The 19510-nt window shown below is 46.8% G+C and overlaps 1 protein-coding gene across 1 annotated transcript in view; it reads right to left on the bottom strand.

Moving 5' to 3' along the window:
* LOC101947097 (myeloperoxidase) overlaps positions 1-19510 on the bottom strand; it is a 52732-nt gene that overhangs the window by 11157 nt on the left and 22065 nt on the right. Inside the window, exons 5-9 of the mRNA XM_042846238.2 lie at positions 18514-18643; positions 15559-15762; positions 12143-12458; positions 6376-6536; positions 4324-4576 (exon numbers count right to left, since the gene is read on the bottom strand). Of these exons, the coding sequence (XP_042702172.2) occupies positions 4324-4576; positions 6376-6536; positions 12143-12458; positions 15559-15762; positions 18514-18643 (1064 nt within the window). The remainder of the gene's footprint in view (positions 1-4323; positions 4577-6375; positions 6537-12142; positions 12459-15558; positions 15763-18513; positions 18644-19510) is intronic.

The following is a 19510-nucleotide window of genomic DNA, read 5'->3' as shown; positions in this document are numbered from 1 at the left end:
TATTTTGACAAAAAAGCCCCCATTGATTGAAAAAAACACCTTTCAAATGAAAACGTTCACCAAGCTCTACATGTAGGCGATGCATGCCAGGCCCTCCTCATCGAGAAGGGTTTTGTTTTACAGTTCCTTTTGTTCTGTCTAGTTTTAAAATGTCCTCCCCAATGGTTTTGTAATCCCCTGGCTTCCCTCGGAAGAGTTGGCCAGCGTTGAATTCCATACTCTCAAGAATGTTTTCCTGGTAATCAGCTTAAATTTTCCTTTTCTTAGTTTTATGCTATTACTCTAATAACAGCTCCTGAAACACACTGAACAATCCATCTGTCGGTGATGTCATGCCATGCTAAACTGTATTACACTGTTCCCAATTTGATATGAACATGGTCCTCAGGTTCTAGACCTCGCAGCTCTCTGTGTGATGTCTATCCTAAAAGTGTTCATAAGCTCTTTTAGCCTTTGTATCTGATCGGTCTATTCTCTTCATATCTGGCCACTTTGGAAACAGGCTCTTTTCCAAAGCTGGAGCAGTAGTTCTGAGTTGTCTTCCCATCAGGATTTGGGCTGGACTATATCCAGCAGTCGTGACTGTAACTCGGAAGGGCAAGGAATGGATTTTCTTGGCTGTCTGCTTAGAGCTCTCTCAGCCTCTCCATTTGCTTGTGGGTGATGTGGGCTGCTAGTAATGCGATTTTGATATTCAGGATATTTTGAGTTCAGGGCTGTTGGTCATAAGCTGATGTTTAATTTCTAAAAAGCTACACAGTTCTTATCATGCTGAGTCTATAGCGGTGACTCAGGCTAGAGCCACTAAGGGACTTAGGCCCCTAATTTCCAGGCCATAAGCCTGAATCCAACATTTAGGCAGCACCGAGATCCTTAAACCCCTGCTCCACTGCTGCCTAACTCTGTAGACCCCTCAATTCCATAGCTGCCGACATTTCCACCACTGGGCATGCCCAGAGCCTCCGAAATCCTGATGCCACCGAGCCGCTCAGCACCCTAGCGCACACCTAAGTGCCAGCAGGATTTATCAGCGAGGTGTTCCCCTACCAGGCTTGGTCCCATTTGGGTCCTGTGCAGAAGACAGTCAGCAATAAGGAGAGTGAGAACTAGACTGGCTGAAGTGCATGCTCCCCAGTAGGCAGGCAAGGCAGCTGGAGTGGGGAAGAGCTGTTTCCAAATCCTCCCTCGGCTTGATTTGGCACAAGGACTTGAACTCAGCTCTCCTACATCCCAGGTAAGAGCCCTAGCTGCCAGGCTATTGGTTAACCTGAGGGTGGGGGTGTCCCAGTCACTCCTGTCGAAGCTGTTCCACTTGGTATTAAACAATTCATTGGGCCAGACACAGAGCTAGAGATGTTGACTCTATAGCCTGGTGGCTACATCGACCAGGTGTATCTATCATGTAAAAGAGCCATGTTCAAGCCCTTGCTCCAATGACTGTTTACTTCTTCACAAGTGGTGAGTTCACCCATGTCATACCTTGGCTAATTTGGTTTAATATTCAGTTCAAAGTAAGTTGAGAGGTAGGGCAGTCAGTTCTAAAGTGGCTGCACTCTGTTCCATTGTATATATATCCAATCAGCATGAAATACATATAAAATGAAAGTGTCACCACTAAACGTGAGTGAAAGGAGCTATAGAATTGGGTATTTTTAAAATATAGCAGAATGCTAAAAACTTGGGGGGGAAACTGTTTGATATATTTGTTCATAATCTAGATAAGGCACTTTGTTTTCAGTTTCTTCTGATTTTCATTAAAAAATTTCTGGCTTTTTCAAAAGCTATTATTTGTTTTTTACTGATTGTCACAACTCGTGGACCTGAAAACTCTGATTATGTTAAGAAAATCCAATCCATTACATTAGGTACGTATGTCTGTGTGTAAATGCAGGGGTGGCCGTCAAAGGAACACAATGTAGTGGAAGATACACTATGTTAATGTACAGTTCATGAAATAACTTTTAAATGGCTTTTACTTTCAATACTCTTACTTTTCTCTGTTTGTTGCTTTTTTTTTTCTGTCCTCTCGTCCAACATTAACCCTGGTATTTACCCAGAAAACTGGGAAATTCATTTCTTGCACTGATTTTCACCTCTATTTTAGTTTTTGTAAGAAACATTGATAAATCCCTAGATAAAAATAAAAACTGAAAACTACCATAGAGTAGTCAGAGCACAGTCCCGGCCAGGTGCTAATCCTGACTGCTACATCCTTTACTAGGGGCCAGATTCCTAAAGGTAGCTAGGTGCCATCTAAAGACACAGATAGGAGTCCAATGGGATTTTCTCAATAGGCATGTCGGTGCTCTGGGAAATTCCACTAGCTGCTATCTGCATCTTTAGATACCTAAAGACCTTTGAAAATCTGGCCCTAGGCCTCTGCATCTCGGTCTCTGGAGCTGTAAAATGGAGATAACTCCCACCTCTGGAGGTCATGGTTGGAAAGTGCCTGATTAAAGGCATATTTAATATGAAAACAGTACATTGAATACGTTTTAGAAAGGGCTATCACCAAAAGCACCATTTAAAAATGGTGGCTTATTAGTATTCATAGAACAGTTATTAAAAGTTATATTGAATTGTAACCGGGAATTATATCTACACCGATGAGAGGCAGAACATTCAGATAGAAGCTTAAACTAGCCCTGCAGCAGGAGTGAGACACAATTCAGCCTCAACTCAGGTTCCAGGTCTTTAAAGATACAATTATCAGTAAAGTTCGCTGCTGATGCCCACGGCTAGTTTTTGCAAATAATTTCATAGTTTAAGTGGCACTGCAAGGTTTCATTTACTCAATACAGTGAAAGTTACTGGCAGCTTTTAAAATCTTTCCTAGAGTCCTAGAGAGACAAGCTGGGTGATGTAATATTTTTTATTGGACAAACTTCTGTTGGTGAGAAAGACAAGCTTTCGAGCTGCACAGAGCTCTTCTTCAGGTAGTGTACTCAAAACCTTGTCTCTCTCACCAACAGAAGTTGATCAAATAAAAGATATTCCCTCCCCCACCGTGTCTCGCTAATATCCTGGGACCGAAATGACTATAACAACCAGGGCTTTGGAGCTGTGCTCCGGCTCCGCTCCAGCTCTAGGCAAAAACCTGTAGCTCCACTGCTCCGGAGCTGCTCCGCGCTCCAGCTCCGGGCTCCGCTCCAAAGCCTTGATAACAACGCTGCATACTAGAGTCCTAGAGTGGTTTTTGTTGCTCTTTTTTAACGTCCTTCAGTTTGTTTGTTTTCTTCTGGGTCCCAGAGCTGAATGCAGCATTCCAAGTGTAGTCACAACCGAACAGGGCCTGTTACCCTCTTGTTCCCTGAGCTGTTCCATCTGTACATGCAGCTCAAACCTGCACTGGCTATTCGTGGGGCCATGTTTAGGTTGGGCCACTGTTTGTCCATTTTAGAGTTTTCTGCCATTACCCATCACCATGGGTGATGCGTGAACCACCCATTTGGGGAGGCTAGCCCCTTGCCCTGCCCTTCCCCCACCCCCTCCCTGCTGGAGCCTTGAGTCCCCACTATGGCCACCGGCAGCAGTCCTTCCAGCCCCGGGTCATCTGAGCGCCCCCAGCCCCAGAGCGCTGGGAGTTTGGCCCTAGCGTGGCCCCTAGCACCCTGGAGCCCTGGCCAGGTGGCCCCCAGTGTGGCCCCCAGTGCCCCAGAGCGCCATGTGGGTGGCACGGCCCCTGCGCCCCTGTGCCCTGGAGCATGAGGTGGGCAGCCCCAGCACCTAGCAGCCCAAGCACCGGCCCCAGCTGCTCCGAGTCCCGGGCCACAGGCCGACCCATCCCAGGCCCAGGCTGGGCCATGGGGGAAGAGGGAGAAGCAGCAGGGTGGAGCATGAGCGTTGCCACACCGGGTTGTTTGTGGAGGCTCAGCCTCCTCTGGCCTCTGATACCCTCCGCTCATGCCCATCACCATAGTAACTTAGTACCTTCCAGGTTAATTAGATTAGCACTGTGAGGTCCCTACTGGACTTCACAGAGTCTTTGGCTCATCTCCCTTCACCCTGCATATGAGAAACTCCAGCTGTGGAAGGTGTGGGGCGGGCGATCGTAAATGTTGTTCTGGAAAACCTCTTATCAAAGAAGAAGGTCTTGCAGACCCAAGACTATAAGAGTCTATAATAAATATCCCTATGGCCAGATAATTACCTCTGATGAAAACTGTTTATTTGCTGGAATTGAGGAAATGATTTATTAACTGAAAACATTTCCTGATGCCTAGAAACAAATGATCAGATGTAACGAGCTTTAGGTTCTGATTCATGCGCTTAAGTACATCGTTGAATCTCTGCCTTGCTGGCAAAGCAGGACTGCAGGCTTACCTTCCATTACAACCCTCCAGGAAGCACTGAATGTGAGGTGAAGAGGGACCCGGAAATTTGGACCCAAAGGTTGGAAATGTTCATCTAAACGGGTCACAAAAGGCTGTACTGCACCATGACCAAACCGAAAAGCCAAGGAGAATACATTTGCCACGGTGGGATCCACAGATTCATCATAGCCCGCGTAGCATGGTATTTCCTTCTCAGTCTCATCTCCAAGCAGAAGTGGCAAGTAGTCTCTGTATGTTACTACCTGGAAGGGAATTCAGACTGAGTTAGAAGCTCATATACGCTCTTTCTAAAGGAAAAAACGATCACTTTCTAACATGACCAATAGGATTGGTCAAAAATTCTGTGTCAAAATGCAAGACAACAATGAAACAGCCAGGAGAGTTAAAGACAACAAGAAGGAAATTTTAAATATAGGAGGCGCAAAAACAATTCGAGCAAATGGCTTTGTTCTGTTACTAGGTGTGGATGGCAAAATTGTCCGTAATGATGCAGAAGAGGCAGAAGTCTTCAATAAATATTTCCGTTCTGTGTTTTGGAAGGAGCAGGGGGACGTATTCAGAGCTTACAGTGATAATTAAATACTTTCTATTCCAATAGTAAGGAGGGAGTACGCTAAACAGCAACTGCTGAAGTTAAACATTTTAAATCTGCAGGTCTGGAAAACTTTCCCCCCGAGAGAATTAAAAGAATTGGCCGTGGAGCTCTCTGAGCCTCTGAGGTTGATGCTCCAGAGGACCAGAGAAAAGCCAATGTGCTGATAGTCAAAAGGGTGACTAGGAAGGCCCAGCTATCTGAGGGGCTTGGATAGTGCCTGGACCTTGTGTTGGCCTCTGCACAGGGCTGAACATCCCTCACAGCCAGCATGGCTGAGATATGAACTTTCCTCCACCGCTGGAGCTCCTTAGCCTGTAACGCTCCCCAAGAGGATGCCTCGGTAAGAGATTAAAGTCCAGGACCTCCATGGGAGCATTCTCTGAAATGCTTCCAGCTCCATGATTGGGCCAGTTAGACAGGCAGAACTGCGGCTCTCAGTGTGTGGCTGAGATAATGGTATAGGGAGGAGGGATTTAGGGTTTATTAGGAACTGGGAAAACTTTTGAGAATGGAGGAGCCTCTACAGGAAGGATGGACTTCACCTAAGCCAAATCAGAACAGGATTACTGGCACGTAACATTAAAAAGTTCCTAGAGGAGTTTTTAAACTGAGAGCTGGGGGAAAGCCGAGGAGTACACAGTTCAGAGAGCCATCCCTTCGGGAGGATCTAGTAACAGGGATTCTCTATATCCTAGTAAAGAGGAGAGGATAGAAATTGATAAAGTACAGGCAGGAGCTGAAAAACAGTTAAATGAAAAAGAGTCTCTTCAATAATTCATCCAAAATCATTAGAAATTTGAAAAGGGTTGGTTTTCAAATGCTAGAAGTCTAAATACTAAGATGGGTGAACTTGAATGCCTGGTGTTAAATGACAACAGAGTCCTGTGGCACCTTTAAGACTAACAGATATATTGGAGCATAAGCTTTTGTGGGTGAATACCCACTTCGTCAGACGCATGTTAAATGAGGATATTGATATAACAGGCATCACAGGAACATGTGGAACGATGATAATCAACGGGATAAGGTAATAACGGGATCAAATACATAGGAATGACAGAGTGGGTCATGCTGGTGGGGGAGTGGCGATTTATATGAAAGAAAGCATAGAGTCAAATACAGTAAAAACCTTAAATGAATCAAACTGCACCATAGAGTCTCTATGGACAGAAATTCCAAGCTTGAATAATCAGAGTAGAAATCTAGTCCTGACTACCTGACCAGAATGAATGATAAGGCAGAGGGCACCTGCAGCACGGAGGGTGCCTAAAACATTTAGATCTGCAGGCTGCTGCACGCGTAGCCCCAGTGGCTACAGGGCTGAGCAAGCTTGGTGTGTAGGAACCTGCACAGACAATTCTGGGGGGGAAAAATCATGTCTAAGTCTGAGCAAGAAATGTTTAATCAACAAGGGAATGGCAGCAAAAACGATATTGCAGCTGATACCTGGGTCATGGCACCTATGATTTTTCGGGCCTCCTGGTAGAGCTTCTCTCCATCCCAGTGTGGATTTAATTTCTTCAACTCGGTAGCCAAGCGATTGTGCTCCCGCACAAAGAGTGTGTGTAGAGCTGTAAGTCCCAGATTTTCAGTTACTCGTGCATCACCTAAATTATAAAAACACAGTATAATTGTATATTTTATTCAGCTGAGGAACTGTTTTTAATTTGCCATATTAGACTCCTGCATTGTAAGGTGAGCTGCTAGCAGTTCGCTGTAGGCACAGCTGGTGGTGCGGTCTACAGTTAAGGTTGCCCAACATTTCCATGGTAATACCCTGTTTTCAGTTCCTTATAATTTTGCCAAACTTTAACCATTCAGGCTGAATTCCCCATGCCGGGTGTCTTCCCCTGGCTGATTGCTTTCCTGAAATTTTCAGCAAAATCAGTTCAGCTGTTTCTGAGAATGGGTCTACGGAAATTAAAGTTATTTTGACCACGTTAAAATGTTCTTACAGCTGTTTTTTGAGGATCTCTAGCACCTCCACGCTGTGGAGCAGGGACTGGAAATTTGGTAGAGGGCTGGCCCTAGTGTAAGGGATGTAATTTTGCCATCCCCATAAAAGCCACACAAATTTGGCCAAGCTACAAACCTCTGAAAAATCTCAGTTTGCGCATTCTCAGAGGAGATTTGTTAGGGGCAGGCAGAAACAAGGATTGTGTCTGCACTGAGCATGGTCCATCCCGTCACATGGTGAATGAACTGCACATGCACATTCCCACGGAGCAACTTCGCAGGCTCCTGCCCAGGACAGCTGGTGCCAAGCAGGATTTTTCCTGCAATCAATTCTCTTGGCTGCTGGGGGTTCTGTGGTGCTGTGCAGCAGAACTGGGAGCAGAGAGACTGTTTCTCTAGTACCACTAGCACCTTGAACGCATGGAGGGGGAGGAGCAATATCACGCTAATGCAAAGGTGGAAGAGTGGCGGGAGGGCGCAGGGGTATGCTGGGGTGATAGGAGCTACAGGGGACAAGAATGGGAGCTGGAGGTTGGAATAGAAGCAGAGTGGGAGAGGGACAGGAGTTGGGAGGTGAGGGAATAGGAGCAGAGGGGGGTAGGGGCAGAAGGGTCTATAACCACTAGATCACACTGCCCTCCAGAACCTGGAATTGAACCCAGGATTCCTGCATCTCAACCCTCCTCTGCTGTCAGCAAACAGCTATGAATTCTATTAGCAAAATGTCTGACTCTTCCCCTGTAATGGCTGGTCCCCATAAAGGATACCAATCTACTAGTGCTACCAATTACTCAGTTATCTCAAATGGTAGAGATCTTTGTTGTGGATCACAATATTGAGATCCTGTATATGTCCCATGGGGAGGGGGGGTGGATGATTCCACTTGGTGGACTTTCTATTTTTTTTTTTTACTTTGCTTTTTTGACAAAAAACACCATGCAACCTTAATTCAGCCCTTCTCCCCCACCCCCATTGTGTGTGTGTGCGTGCACATTATAATACAGTTTGTAATTACACGTTCTTATATAATTCCTGCAGTCCCCTTTCTCATTCAGAGCCAGAGTATTGGCAACGCTCAAGGAATGGGTCACAGTTGCATAATGAAGAAATCTATTGTCTGTAGGACCCCTGCCTCCTTTGTTACAGAAGTTAGAAGGTATGTAGTGTAGGAGGCAGAGGGTTTTAGAAAGGTAAAGGATGATCTTATGGTTAAAGCAGTTAAATGCTAGCTGAGAGAATTGGATTTCATTCCTGTCTCTGCCAGAGTTCCCATGTGATTCTGGGCAAGTCACACCCAGCTTTTCAGAGATAGTCATCGATCAAAGACAAACTCTAATATAGAATTCCCCCAGGTTGGATGTAACACTGTTTGAGCTAGGACATTGTCATCTACAATATTTAGAAATTCAGAGGATGTTTTAGTACTGAGAGACCATTCATAGAGAAATCATTGCCGCTCAAAGGTTCAGAGCCATGACCCCCTTGAGGGGGCCACTTGGGGATCTGGGGCAAAATCAGTACTTGGTCCTGCTAGTGAAGGCAGGGGGCTGGACTTGATGACCTTTCAAGGTCCCTTCCAGTTCTAGGAGATGGGATATCTCCATTCATTATTATTATTATTATAACAGAGGCAGCCAAATAGAGGATTTCCAAGGAAAGAGCTGCGGACTCAGTGATTGGAAGTATGCAGTAGTGGGGCTAGGTGAGAGGTGCATTTGGTCAATCTGCTGTTGACTGATGGGTTGTTCACTGTTACAGCTGTGCTGTGGGTGACCTATGTGCACCGCTCAGTTACCAAGTTGCAGGCAGGAGACAAGTAGCAGAGTCAGGGTCAAGCTGGCTTAGGATACTAGGGTCAGGCACCAGCTACAGACAGGAGACAAGTAGTGGAGTCAGAGACGAATCGAGGTCAGATGCTGGAGTCTGGGGTTCACAGCAAAGCAAGGGTTGGCACAGAAGCAACCAGACAGCCTGCAGGAGTTTTGCCTGGGAGTTCACTTAGGGGGAGCTCCCACAGAGTTTTTGCCTTTCAGTCTTCTGTGGGCGGTAATTACAACTTCTGAAGAGGCTCTTAGAAGGAAGACAATATGGATAGTGAGCGATCAGCTGTTGTGACCTGCACAGGATGTGCCATGTTTGTCTTTCTCCCAGAGGACAGAAGTGACTTCATCTGTACGAAGTGCAAGCTGGTCTCCACATTGGAAGAGAAGGTTCAAGGACTAGAGACCCAATATTAACCTGCGTTGCGTCAGAGAAAACGAAGACTTTCTGGAGAGAAGTCAGCGTTTGGTACTGCAGGCACAGCATGCAGAAGAATCAGAAAGGACAGTGCAGAATGGGGAAGAAAATTGGCAGCATGTGACCTCTGGAAGAAGAAAGAGAGAACCCGTGTACCTCCAATGCGGATAGAAATAAGAAACCATTTTCAGGCTCTCTGCACAGGTACTATGGAAGACTACTGGTTTGGAAGAGTCATCTGAGGGAAGGGATCAGAAGGAGATCCCATCGACCAGGAAGGCATGGGATGCACTGTCCTAGGGATGGGGGTTCCACGACAACCACTCCCAAGAGGAGGAGACGGGTGGTGGTGGTCGAGGACTCCCTCCTAAGGGGAACGGAGTCATCCACATGCCCTCCAGACTGGGAAACTCGAGAAGCGTGCTGATTGCCTGGAGCTAGAATTCAGCATGTGATGGAGTGTCTGCCGAGACTGATCAAGCCCTTGGACCACTACCCCTTCCGACTTCTCCACGTGGGCACCAATGATACTGCCAAGAATGACCTTGAGCGGGTCACTGCAGACTATGTGGCTCTGAGGAGAAGGATAAAAGAGTTTGAGGTGCAAGTTGTGTTCTCATCCATCCTCCCTGTTGAAGGAAAAGGCCCAGGTAGGGACCATCAAATTGTGGAGGTAAATGCATGGTTGTACAGGTGGTGTTGGAAAGCAGGCTTTGGATTCTTTAACCATGGGATGTTGTTCCAGGAAGGATTGCTAGGAAGAGATGGGATCCACCTAACGAAGAGAGGGAACCTAGTGAGGAGGGCTTTAAACTAGGTTTGCCGGGGGATGGAGACCTAAGCCCTGAGGTAAGTGGGATACCGGGAGGAAACACAAGGAGGAGGGTGCAACAAGGGAGGTCTCCTGATTCATACTGAGAAAGTCGGGCAATCGGCTAGTTATCTTAGGTGCCTGTGTAATGCCAACAGACCTCGTCGCCGGGCGGGATCAAACTGGGGACCTCTAGAGCTTAGTGCATGAGCCTCTTCAGCATGAGCTCAAAGCCACCTGCCTGTTAGCGAAGGCTGTCGAGCAGACCCATTTTATCTCTCTCTCTATGTGGTCTCGGTGCCACTAGATGGGACAGAACACCACACCCAGGAGGTGCGTGGGTTACATACTTCCCCTAGCTGAGGAAGCGCATCCCGAGCTTCAGAGTCTTCCCAGCTGAAATCCCGGATGAGCAGGGGGGGTTGGGGGTTCTGAGGGGGGCAGTCGGAGGCGGGAAGTAGGAGGGAGTGGATGGGGCGGGGCTAGGGCAGGGCAGGGGCGGGGCTAGGGCAGGGCAGGGGCGGGGCTAGGGTGGGGCTCCCTGGGTGCACACCCTAATGAAATGTGCTGCGCACGCCTATGATCTACAGTGCTCTAGTCTGCTGCACACTAACTGGCTGTGTGGGTCACAGAGTACAGTAACTCCTCACTTAACGTTGTAGTTATGTTCCTGAATAATGCGACTTTAAGTGAAACGATGTTAAGCGAATCCAATTTCCCCATAAGACTTAATGTAAATGGGGGGTTAGGTTCCAGGGCAGCTTCCCCTACTCTGCAAGCACCGGGGCGGGGGGCTCAACCCTCAGCCCGCCCACTCTACCCCTTCCTCCAAACCCCCACCCTTGACCTGCCTCTTCTCCCCCCCACCTCCTCCCCCTTTACTTCGCACGCTGCGTCCTGGCTCCTCCCCCCTCCCTCCCCTCCCTTCTAAACGCCGCAAGCCAGTTGATTGCCACGTTTGAGAGGCAGAGGAAGGAGGGGGAGCCTGCGCGCCGAGTCCTCGCTCCTCCCCCCTCCCTCCTGCCTCCAAAACGCTGCAAGCCAGCTGATTGCCACAGGCAGGAGGCGGGGGGAGAAGGGGGAAGGCGCTGATCCGCCGGGTCTGCCGGCGGGCGGGAGGCGCTGTGGGGTGTGGGGCGCATAGGGAGGCTGCCAGCTGTGGAGAAAGCAGGCAGCCAAACAATGTAAGAGTGGAGCATTGCACAACTTTAAATGAGCATGTTCCCTGATTGATCAGCAACGTAACAACGTAACAACGAAACTGGGACGACTTTAAGTGAGGAGTGACTGTATTTAATGCAGGGCCCACACAGCTAGTTAGTGCACGGCACGCTACAGCGCTGGAGATTTGCACCCCAGCTTCCTGCACACTAACGCTCTGTATAAACATGCCTTAGTATAGAAAGTCAGTGGTTTGCAGACTACAGAGGCATAAACAGATGCAGCAAACAGGAGATGACAGACAAAAAGGAACCGATCACCAAACTGAAAATTAGTGGTAGCTTAGGTACAAGCGCTAAGGAGCTGATCACATGTGTAACGTATAAACAGAAGAAATGCCAAACCAGTAATATATATACTTGGTGCTTTAAAAACACTAATTTCAAAATCTGAAAATATTCATGAGCCAAATCAGGTGGGAGGAAGAATTGAAAGAGAAAAATGTGAACGTTTCTGCACATGGCTTACTCCTGCTTCCATGTACTGCAGTCACTCCTCCATGTCACTGGTACTGAAGTACAAACCCTGCTATCGATGATGTGAGAGAAGGGGTGAGACAGTTGGTCGCACATGATAGAATTTGTTTTGTTTGTCTTTTATTTGAAAACAACAACAACAAAGCTTATTGGAAAACCAATTTTTTCATGGTAAATTCCTTCGGAAAAATGACCATTTGACATTTTTTGACCAAAAAATGGTGGATTTTCTGTGGGAAATTTCCTTTTGATTAGAATTTTTCATTTAGTTTTGTAATGACATTTTAAAATGAAAAAATGGTTTGGCTTAAAGTGTCATTTTGGTTTTTGGAAACCAAAACATTTCCGGTTCCATTTTCAGTTTTGTGATTTTCATGGTTCCCCCCATTTTTTCTTACACAATACTGTCACACGATAGTTGCTGATGTCTCATTATATTTGTCTCAGGCACTGCTAAGTTTCTCTGCCGCTCACTTCAGAAAATTAATTGTGCTCCAGGCACATGACTTACCTGCTTTAAAACAGGGGATATTCATGGTCTTGTTTGTGAATAAACAGGGGCTTTGGGAATTGGTCTCAAAGGGCAGTAATCCCAGCCCTGCATCAGTAAAGTTCTGGTTCAGCGCCATCAAACCCAGCTGGTTTGTCTGATTCCTAAGACTCTTAGCTAGAGGTACTTCACTGCCGTACACCATGCTGGCATCCATGAAGGAGGTGAGCGCATTGATCTGCTCATGTATAAATGTTTTGGCATTGCACACTGGAGCTGTACGGACGAATGGCATACAAGTATTTGGGTCCTTAATTCGTGGATCATCAGGGGGAAACTGTAGAAAACAAAAGAGAATTGCTCCCAATTTAATGTGTCGATAAAGATTGGATTTTTTAAAAGATATTCCCTAGTTCAAACGGAATTATTCTAGGGAAGATCTGTGGCCTGTGTTATACAGGAGGTCAGACTAGATGATCGCAATACCCCCTGGCTTTAGAATCTATGAATCTAGGAATGTTCCAAACACATTATCTATTCGACAGGGGAATTCACAGATTGGATGAGACTCGTGGTACATCTAGTCCAATGTCCTGTCTGACAGTGTCCAGTAGCAGATGATCTAGAGGAAGATGACATAAAACCCCACAGTACGCAGTCATGAGACAATCTGCCCCCATGAAGGTCTCATCCTACTCCAGCAGTTCTCAAACCGTGGGTCAGGACCCCAAAGTGGGTCGCAACCTGTTTTAATGGGGTCACGCGAGCTGGCGTTAGACTGGCTGGAGCGCAGGGCCAAAGCCATCCAGGGCTCAGGCTTCGGCTTCAGATCTGGGCAGTGGGGCTCCGGTTACAGGCCCCCTGCCCAGGGATGAAGCCCTTGGATTCAGGCTTTGGCCCCCTGCCCAAGACAGTGGGGCTTGGGCAGGCTCCTGGGGTCCTGTAGTAATTTTTGTTGTCAGAAGGGGGTCGCAGTGCAATGAAGTTTGAGAACCCCTGTCCTAATCCCTAATAGTTAGAGATTGCTTTAAAACCTGAAGTAGAATTTTTATAACCCTGACAAAAATTGTATTAGCATTAGCGATTCTAACTCTGGATGACTTGTTATCCATGTAAATGTCCAGTCCCTCTTTGAATCTTGCCAGTGAAAGTATTTCCTTTTATCAGTTTGAATTTGCCCCCTTCCAGTTTCAATGGCTGGCTCCTAGTTCTTATGTTATGAGACAGGGAGACCAGGACCAGGGAGCCCAATCTTCTTTCTTCAGATCATTTATTCTTTCATATGGTCCCTCTCTAAGCTGAACAATACCAATCTTTTCAATCTCTTGTCACGGGAGAGTTTTTCCAGGCCCTGATCATTCTTGCCACCTTTCTCCGAATCCCCTCTAATTCTGCAATATCTTTTTCAAAATATAGTGATCAGGGCTACACATAGTATGCCAGAGCAAGCCACACTACTGATATATACAAGGCCCTTATATTTTTTCTCTCATATTCTCCATCCCATTCTTTATGCATTGTACCAGCATGTTGGCTTTTTGACCACAGCTGCATATGGAGCAGAGATTTTCATTGAAATGTCCACTGTGATACCCAGGTTCTTTTCCTGATTTATAAAAATATTACCTACACCCCCACCATCAAACTACCCAGTTAAACCAAACAAAAAGCCCAACTGTGCTAAAAGAAAATTATTTAGATCACAAAGTCAAGCACTCAGAATTTAGGAAATGACAAATGTTATGGCTGCTCTTAATTCTGCCTTTTGTGTGTCCATTCTGTGCACTAAACCAATCCTAGAAAAAACAGTATATAATCACAGAATGAAAGACTGTAGCATGATCCATATGTGCCGGGGACAGAATAAAGGTTGATTGGACAACCTGAATTCTGGCATTTTTTAACTTTGGATTGCTTGACTTTGCAATCTAAATAGTGTTCCTTTAATGGAGTTTTGGTACATGTAATTCCTGTCTTTTTTTTTTAAAGAAAACAAGTAAAACCAAATTATTTTATGTACAACTGTTACTCCTCCTCCCCACCACCATCAATCATGTATCATAAGCAGGTTTTGAACTCTGAACATTCAGCACTGCATACTACCACCTGAGCTACAGACTAATGTCAGGAAGTGTCAACAGAAAAAGGGTGTTATCCAGGAGTTGGGCATGGGCCCCTAGGTACAGTTGCTGGTTTTGGAGAGTGGTCAAAAGGAGTCTGGCCTGGTCCAGGTCTCTCATTCCCACTCTCCAGAAGCTGGAGGAGCTCCTACTCCACGTGGGTGTCCCCAGAGAGAGGAATGAGCTGCTTGGGGAAGGTGCTGGGTGCAGCATCCCAGTCTGTCTCTCCCCACAATACCCTGTTACAGCTGATAGACATTCCCAGTACGGTGGCTACTGTTTCTTTGGCAGCAGTGTGGGCCCAGCCTTAGAATGTGGTGTTCAGTTAGTATTTCACCCCATGCTACCAACATTTTCCTGCAGAATGAAAGTGACAGAGGGGAAATGGCCATTTTTTAAACTATTTATTGTATCTCAGCAAACCGTGACCAGAATTCCACATGGCAATGAACAGGCACTTCTCTGGCTCCAGGGCTTTCTCTGTGCCAAATTTCAAAAGCCAACTGCAATGGAGCTAGTAGAGCTTCTCACAAAAGATTGCAAAGGTATTATATGATGGAATTGTTATGGAGTGTACCAGCCCCATACTGGGGAACCAAGGGTTAAGGAGTAGCTCTGGGCCCAGAAGGGCCAGCCCAGCTGCACCTGCAGGGCCTGCTCACAATGGAGGCAGAGCTCAAAAGGAAGCATCCCAGTTGTGTCAGGGTGGATAAAGCAAGGGAACAATCCAACATTGTTAGCTCCTACAGAGAGGTTAAAGGAGCACCCACCGCTTGGACCAGACCCATCTGCTGGCCCTGGAGAGCAGTGGGCTGCGATTGACGGAGAAGAGCCTTCAGATCACTGCCAGGGAGAAACCCCACTCGGTGAGTCCATAAGCAGACTCTGCTGTGACTTTGGAGGGGCAGAGGCTGGGGTAGGAAGTGACCCAGGGAGCAGGCTTGGGGGGTGTCTGCCCCAGGCTGTGTCTCTGACCTGGCAGTCACTGGGCCCCCGATGGAGCAGGGAGGGCCCGGGTTCCCCTACCACACACCCCGCACTTGCTACTGGCCTGTCATGGCTGCAGACTCTCATCACTAGGGTGATACTGCTGGGTTTGGAAACCACGGGAATGTGTTAGGCAACCTAAATATAGGGGTTACTACCAGCTCCCCTGTAATATACACAGTGTGTTAGGTGCTTTAGGCTCTTTGAAGAATTCATGTCTTTGATCTCTCTATTCTTTCACCATAAAGTCTTTCTGGGTCTAACCTTCTACACTAGTCTCAGGCTTAGAAACCCTGCAAAGAAGGAAGGGAGTCAAGGTTGTAGTTGTACCTTAATTGGGAAGCAAGGTAGCTCAGAGGTGCAACTGGTCTCACACTGAACTTCTTGATTGTTAATTTTTGTAGTAGTGAAAGGGGCTAAGTCCAAATCGTGGTCAACCCACTGACCCCAATGCACGAAGATGACAGAGCGCTCCTGGTCTTGGGTGACATTCTCATTGGCTGTGTGAATGATTTCATTTGACACTTTTCGAACCTGCACAGAATCAGAACAAAAACATTTATGATTGAGACATGGTGAATGTGTTTAGCTCCATAGGGGAAGTGCTGTAACTTTCGGGTAGCCTGCTGCAGACCTCAGGAAAGTACCAGACACAACACTTTATGTGCTGAACGTCCATTTCTGAACATCAGTGATGAAGTTCAATGAACTGCCAATGATGCAGCCTTCATCGCCCACTTGACTCTTCAAAGAAGCAGCTTTGTGCTTTCTCCCTTGCTGCAATCCAGCAACTGGGGCGAGCTCCCTGTAAACACCTGCAAAGCCACGTCACTGCCCTCCTTCAAAACCCCTCTTCAAACTCGCCTTTGCCAGCATGCCTACAAAAAACTAGGTAGTATTTAGGCAGCTGGTGAGCGAGACCGTATCCAGCACGCTGCCAGGTGTTGTTGCATTGGGCTCCCCCGTCTAGTCTGTCTGTGTCCACCTTTTGCCTCATCTTATATTTCGATTGGAAGATTTTTGTTCTGTTTGCACAGGGCCTAGCACAATGGGGTCCTGACTGATGACTGGGGTCCTAGGCACAACCACAGCACACAACGATAGTAATGATGGTGATGGGCAAAGCATTAGTGTGGCTTTACTCCGAACAGTGACTCTTAAAACGGAACTTCCTTACTCAGCCAATCTGTTCCCTGCGTGTGCTCAGTCATGTGTGTTGATGCCAGACTCAGATCATCACCCCCCCCGCACATGACAGACGCGCTTTGTGAACAGATCTCTCCCCTCCGTGAGGAAGGGAAGCTCTGCCATTGTGGTACTGTGGATTCTCCACGGAGCTGAGGGTCAGAGCAGGGGGAGGGAGTGCAACCTGGATGGCCCAGAAGGAGAGGGAGAGCTGGGTTTATTCTCGCCATAGGCGCCGACTCCGTGGGTGCTCCAATCAGCTCCCCCCACTTCCCCTCAGCACCTCCCAGCCACCGGCAGCCCGGATCGACTCCTCCCCCTCCCTCCCAGCACCTCCCGGGGAGGGGGAGGAGCGGGGACAGGGCATGCTCGGGGGAGGGGCAGAACTGGGCGGGAAGAGGTGGGGCAGGAGTGGAGCGGGGGCAGTGCTCCTTCACCTGTGCTGAATGGCAGAGGAATGTCTGTTTTGCCTGTAACTCATCTGGTGCCTCAGCTGCATGTGTGTGGTGTGGCTATGAGTCAATGCAGGAGATACACTGCAGGTCATTAGTATGCCCAGTGCAGTGACACTAGGGTGACCAGATGTCCCCATTTTATAGGGACAGTCCTGATTTTTGGCTCTTTTTCTTATATAGGCTCCTATTACCTCCTACCCCCTGTCCCAGCTTTTCACATCTGCTGTCTGGTCACCCTAAATTAGACTGTTCTGAAAATGAGCAAGGATCTACCGAGTCTTACTGTTCAGATGCAAATGGTGGTTTTTCTGCTGCATGTAACTTAGCCATGTCTGGGTCAGCTACCTGAGTTCTACCCTCTGCCAAACCTATTCCCAGCTCACCGGGTGCTGGATATATTTTTAAAAGATAGGAAAGAAGAAACATTTGTTTATTGCCAAAACTATATATTTCCACTAACTTTGTTCGCTGAAATAGATTCATAGATTCATAGATTCTAGGACTGGAAGGGACCTCGAGAGGTCATCGAGTCCAGTCCCCTGCCCGCATGGCAGGACCAAATACTGTCTAGACCATCCCTGATAGACATTTATCTAACCTACTCTTCAATACCTCCAGAGATGGAGATTCCACAACCTCCCTAGGCAATTTATTCCAGTGTTTCACCACCCTGACAGTTAGGAACTTTTTCCTAATGTCCAACCTAGACCTCCCTTGCTGCAGTTTAAACCCATTGCTTCTGGTTCTATCCTTAGAGGTTAAGGTGAACAAGTTTTCTCCCTCCTCCTCATGACACCCTTTTAAATACCTGAAAACTGCTATCATGTCCCCTCTCAGTCTTCTCTTTTCCAAACTAAACAAACCCAATTCTTTCAGCCTTCCTTCATAGGTCATGTTCTCAAGACCTTTAATCATTCTTGTTGCTCTTCTCTGGACCCTTTCCAATTTCTCCACATGGCTGAACTATTTTTGTTCAATGTTTTCTTTGTTCAATGATTAACCTGACTCAGAGACCAAGCATAGAAAATATAAGCCCAAACAGATAGAAATATATCAAAATACTAAGCAACTGAAAATAGAGGAAAGGACCAGGTGACCTGAATTTTAGGCATTGAAACTGAGCCACCTATAATGAATATGGAGAAAGGGGTGCTAGGTATTTATCCTTTAAAAATCTGTCAAGTGAAAGGGATAAAAGTCCGATAGGCCACATTATTATTAGGCCAAAGTAATAATTAGTAATTGAGTAATTAGTCCCACCACTTCTTATATACAGGTCTGAGTTTAATCTAGTCAAGCCACTGGTTGCTAAAACCACAGAGTGAGACTGATTCTTAGTACAAATTTCAAAGTGTTGATCCATTGAGCGCTTTCTTCTTCACAGGAGGGTAACAGAAATGCTGTTCGGTGTGAATGTATTCCCTGCACCTGCCAAGGGATGAAGGTGTGTGGAGTGCTCCAAGCAACACAGCCCAGCGCAAGACATATGTACGGCTTAAGCCTCACATGTGCCCTCAAAATAGACTTAAATGGTGCGGCAGCCTGGCCTGGGCCTCTGCCCAGAGAGCACTTCCCCCCCAGTCATGGAGAGAAATATGGGAGTCATTGATTAAACAAGAAACCAAATGATCTCACAGTCTCGTACCAGTGGGAGCGGAAATCCATTGTAAAGTTTTCCTTCGGTGAATCCTTTGGGAAGAGACACTCCATCCTCATACTCTGCCGGGAGCCATCGGGCATATCCATGATTGGAAGCTCCCAAATAAGAATGTTTCCTGGAACATTGGGAAGAAAACAAACAACTAAACTATTTCAGAAAGGACACACCCTGCAGAGAAGCAGAATTTCTTTTTCTCCCTGGAACCTACGTTGAATTGCTAGAACGATAGAAAGGAATCGTTTTGAGGTTCAGAGGCCACAGCTATATTTTGGACAGACAACCCTCCGAGGCAAAGACTCAAAGACACTTAGCGCAGGCTATGGTTACTACTGAGGTAAAAGGACCAATCCTCATGTTGTTGTCATACTCACATTTGTAATTCAGAATTTAAATCTAAGCTACTTATATGGTCTCCATCACTGCAGTATCAGTGCCTCACAATCCTCAATAGACCTGTGCTCCCAACCAGAGCTGACCGAAAAATGGGAATCCATTCCCATGAAAAAATGTGGTTTTAGAACCGTTTTCATCCCAACCCAAGACAAAATATCAAAAACATGAATTTTTTCCTGGGAAGGGATTTAAAGAAACATTCTCTTTTGGGAGAGCGGAAAGGCAATTTTTTGTCTTCCTGGCTGCCTGTGAAATTGACAAGAGCCTTCCAGCCTGGCTGCAGGTGAGACAAAGAGCCCCTATGCTCTTCCTGCTCACCTCCCCCACAGCTCCGGGAAACAGTGTAGAGCACCCAATAGGACTTAGGTGCCTAGATGCCTTTGAAAATCCCGCTGGGCACCTATCTGCATCGTTAGGCACCTAAATCCGTTGAAAATCTGGACCCTAACTCCCACTGAAATCATGCAAACACCTAAACTGAACATGTCACCACTAACCATGTGCCTGAAAGGACCATAGGTTGGTGTATTTTTACAATACACAAAACTGCAGAATGCTCAGGACATTTTAATGAGAAAAAACTCCTGTG

This window comes from Chrysemys picta, chromosome 19, assembly GCF_011386835.1.
Source record: "Chrysemys picta bellii isolate R12L10 chromosome 19, ASM1138683v2, whole genome shotgun sequence".
NCBI lineage: Eukaryota > Metazoa > Chordata > Testudines > Emydidae > Chrysemys > Chrysemys picta.
This window is presented reverse-complemented; position numbering and strand designations above follow the sequence as displayed.